Source organism: Cryptomeria japonica, chromosome 3 (assembly GCF_030272615.1).
Source record: "Cryptomeria japonica chromosome 3, Sugi_1.0, whole genome shotgun sequence".
In the NCBI taxonomy this organism is placed as follows: Eukaryota; Viridiplantae; Streptophyta; class Pinopsida; order Cupressales; family Cupressaceae; genus Cryptomeria; species Cryptomeria japonica.
Window position 1 is genome coordinate 686,459,739 of NC_081407.1, and position 4,009 is coordinate 686,463,747.

The 4,009-nt window shown below is 32.7% G+C and overlaps 1 protein-coding gene across 1 annotated transcript; it reads left to right on the forward strand.

Annotated features, from left to right (window-relative positions):
• The first annotated feature begins 616 nt into the window (after positions 1-616).
• LOC131051112 (uncharacterized) lies at positions 617-2,044 on the forward strand. The gene is made up of 3 exons (XM_057985484.1): positions 617-1,153; positions 1,474-1,863; positions 1,979-2,044. The coding sequence occupies exons 1-3, from the start codon at positions 617-619 to the stop codon at positions 2,042-2,044; spliced, it is 993 nt and encodes a 330-aa protein (XP_057841467.1).
• Positions 2,045-4,009: the final 1,965 nt, after the last annotated feature.

The following is a 4,009-nucleotide window of genomic DNA, read 5'->3' on the forward strand; positions in this document are numbered from 1 at the left end:
AAAACAGCACAAATCATGGATGAGAGATTCACCCTAAGACAAATCAACCGATTCATTAAGAAAATCAAAATGTACCACTCAGAGACTCATTCAAAGAAAGTGGCTAACCACAAAAAACTAATTACCTGGGGGAAATATGGGACAGGATGTGGGAATTCATCCTAGCTCTGAAAAATACAGTGACTGGTTTTGATAGAAATGAGAACAAATATTAAAAAATGATGGATCTTTGACGATTTTTTTTTTTTTTGGTGTGAAAAAACAAAGATACAAATGAGAGCAAAGATCCATATGATAGACGATTTTTTTTTGGGTGTGTGAGAAAACAAAGATAAAAATGAGAACAAAGATTTATATGATGACAATGTTTTTGGGAGAGGGTGTGTGTGAAAACAAAGATACAAATTAGAACAAAGATTTATATGATGACGATTTTTTTGGGGGGGGTGTGTGAAAACAAAATGTTAATGGCCCTATCCAAGTTAAAAGTCCAAGCCTTGACTTCTCTACTGTTATAAGAAAGCCTCACACACCTCTTAACAGTCTATATAGAGAGAGCCTACATTTTGTTATTTTGAGCAAAGCGATTGTCTTCTCCTAGTATTATTTCGAGGAAATGGAAACATATTACGATGGATTCTGTAGCGGCTTTGATCTTTCTGGGAGCATTCATTCTTCACTAACAACTAGCGAGGATATTCTCTATTATGATGTTCATCAAATGGGTCTAGTAGATGACATGCAATATGAGTTTCCTCCTCTTCATGATATTTCTCAATATACCCAGAATTTGAATTCGTCTGAAGACTTGCTCACAGTAGAGTCAGTTAATTCTCGGTCTAATCCTCAACATTCTGGCCATGCACAGAGCGCCTTCATCACATACAGAAAATCCAGTTCAGACGGTGATAGGGGTTCATTTAAAACTGGCCAGACTCTGCACAAGAGATGTTTCGCCCTTCTCAACAAAATCCATGACAAGAGAAAATTAGCGAGGCAGATATCAAGCTCAAGTGCTCCTCCTCAAGCTCAAGTGCTCCATAAGAAGAAGAAAAGATCGGCGGCTGAGCATATGATAGCCGAGCGGGGAAGAAGAATCAGATCTAAACAGCATTTCTCAAATCTTCAGTCTCTTCTACCTATAAGTCTTAAGGTGTGAGCTTGTTAGAGGATGTTAGTCAATTCTGAATGTTTATCTTTACGTTTAGAAATATATTCTTAATATCACAACATATACATTAAGTAGCATATTAAGCCTAGAAAATGTCAGTCAACTCTAAATATTTAACACTTTTAAGTCTAAAAATATAAACTGAATGTACATGATTTAAGCTGTTCGACTTTCTAGATTTGTACGAGTTATCCAGCTTTTTTCTGCTGTTTTGAGCATTGGGTAGTGCTGTAATATTTCCATTGTCTTGTGTATGTTGAAACACTGCTGCTGATATTGAATTTTAGACATGCTGTGAACAGAATAATAGGAATGCCAGTAGGAATTTCATCCTGGCAAGTATTACAAGCTACTTAAAGGAGTTAAAGCTGCGGGTTGCTCAGCTCGAGCAACAGAACCAAATTTCACAGGCATCGATGCCCACAAACATCTCAGTTGAGTCACACGAGCAATCATTCAATCCAGAGAGCACAGTTATTTATCGTAGCAATGAAGTCACTTTGGAGCAGTGTAAAGAGAATCCCTGCTTAGTAAATATAAAAACAACTATGCAAAGTGATCAGCTTGCATGCCCAACTAGTGTGCTTATGAAGCAACTAGAGCAGTTGAGAAGAGAGGAAGTGGAGATCCATTCTATCCATTCAAATACAGAGCCATTTCAGTTTCGTTCTAACATTCTCGTAACTCCAAAGGTATGCATTTGTTTGTATATGAGACTTGAAGGATCTGTCTGTCTCAATTTACATTCTTGTGAAGTATGAGAAGTAGTTGAAGACTAGTGAGATGTTTCGTTTGGTATATGTGCAGGAGCAGACTTGGAATATTTACATGTGGCAAAATTTGGGAAACAAAGTTAGAGAGACTCTCTTTTGAAGAACCCTGGTGACAGATATGAGGATTTCTTTTAGTTCTATAAGCAACATCAAGACTCATATATTTAGGATTATTTAACTTCTAATGGAAGACATTTATTTTGTAGAAATAGGCTTCTTTTGTTTAGTAAATGTGTACATGGATTTGCACCAAATAAATAGTATTAAAATTTATGTAGTAATGGAACCAAATGTAATCAAGCTTCTTTCATTATTGTAAATGTTACCTTTCTTTTTTATTGATTAATGTATAGTCTTTTGCAAATATTTGCAATCAAGTATGGAAAATGGCTTGTATGTTTTTTTTATGTAGATTGGTTCATTTGAAGGTCAATGTGGAAATCTTTCAATATTAATCATTCTTTGTATTAGTTTTTTATGATCTTTTTCTATTATGTTCTCTTGATGCATTAGTGATTATATTTATTCTTTTTTAATAGTTCTATTACTAGAAGGCTAGGTATCTAGGTTTTTGAGTGGTTAGAGACGAGAAAAATATATTTTCTATCTTGAGGATTGATATGGTAATCGCTCTAGCTTGGTATGAAGCCAAAAGAAAGGAACCTTTTGAGAACAAGACATCTATGAATCCTTTTCTTGTGTATATATCATATTTCTTATACTTGGTAAGTTATGAGATCCAACTTTACCTTGTCATTAGAATTATTATTGATATTATAAGACTTTGAGAAAATGTATCTAGTTCTATGTTTGTATTTATTTGTATAGTTAATTTTGTTAAAAGGAGCACTGATTTGAAGTTCCTTTTACTAATAATTGAAAGTCATTCAGTTTTTGTAGCGGTAATGTCTCCTACATGTCTAATCTTACCTAGATTCAGTTAGTAACCATTTTCTTTATACTTATGTGATTGCATGTATCCTTTTGGATTGTTTTCTATTTTTCCTTCAAACTTGTGTTTTCATTATTCACCTAATGTTTATATTCAGTAAAGGATAACCCTTAATGCTTCATGTCCATAGTGTTGGACACTATGTCTATAAGGTTTATCAAATTGATTGAATGCATGTAATATGAGAACAATGATATGTTTTCAATATTTTGTATTGTTGAGGATGAAAATATATTATTTTCCATTCTCTCTTAATTCTATGTTAACCTTACCTATGTTGGGGACTTGGGTGGTGATCAATGGATAGGATTTATCCACACCCCTAATTATAGCTATAATTTGTTCCCACAAACATCTTAGTTAAATAAAAAAAGAGTTGTGGGTTAGAATTACACAAATAGTCATTCAATTCAAAGAGAAAAATTATTTATCGTAGCAATAAAACTAGCTTGGAACAATGTAAAGAGAATCCTTCCCTAATAAATATTATGCAAAGTGATTTTCTTACATTCCCAATTAATATGCTGATGGAACAACTAGAGAAATTGAGAAGAAAGTTACTAGAGGTCCTTTCTATCCATTCAAATATAGAGCCATTTTAGTTTCATTATAACTTTCTTGTAACATCAAAGGTATGCATTATTTTTTATGAGTCTTCAAAGATTCGTATATCTCCTTTTATATTATTTATGAAGTATGAGAAGTAGTTGAACACTCAAGAAATATTTGATTCGATATATGTGTAAGAGAAAACTTGGAATATTTACACGTTGAACATTTTTTGGCTAAAAATGTGGAGTATCTCTTTGAAGAACTCGCATGATAGATATGAGAATTTATTCTAGATCTATAAGAAACTTTGAAACCCAAAGTTTTAGGTTTATTTCAATTATAAAGGAAGATATTCATACTATAAGCATGTAGAAATAGATCATTTTTTGTCCAGTAAAATGTGTACAAGGATTTTCATATTGTAAATAGTATTAAATTTAATGAAGTAATCAGGCTAAATGTAATAAAGCTTCCTCATAGATACATTTTTGCAAAAGACAATTTTTTGCTTATTTAGTTAGATGCCTAACCTTTCATAAATACTTGTAAACATCAAGAAAC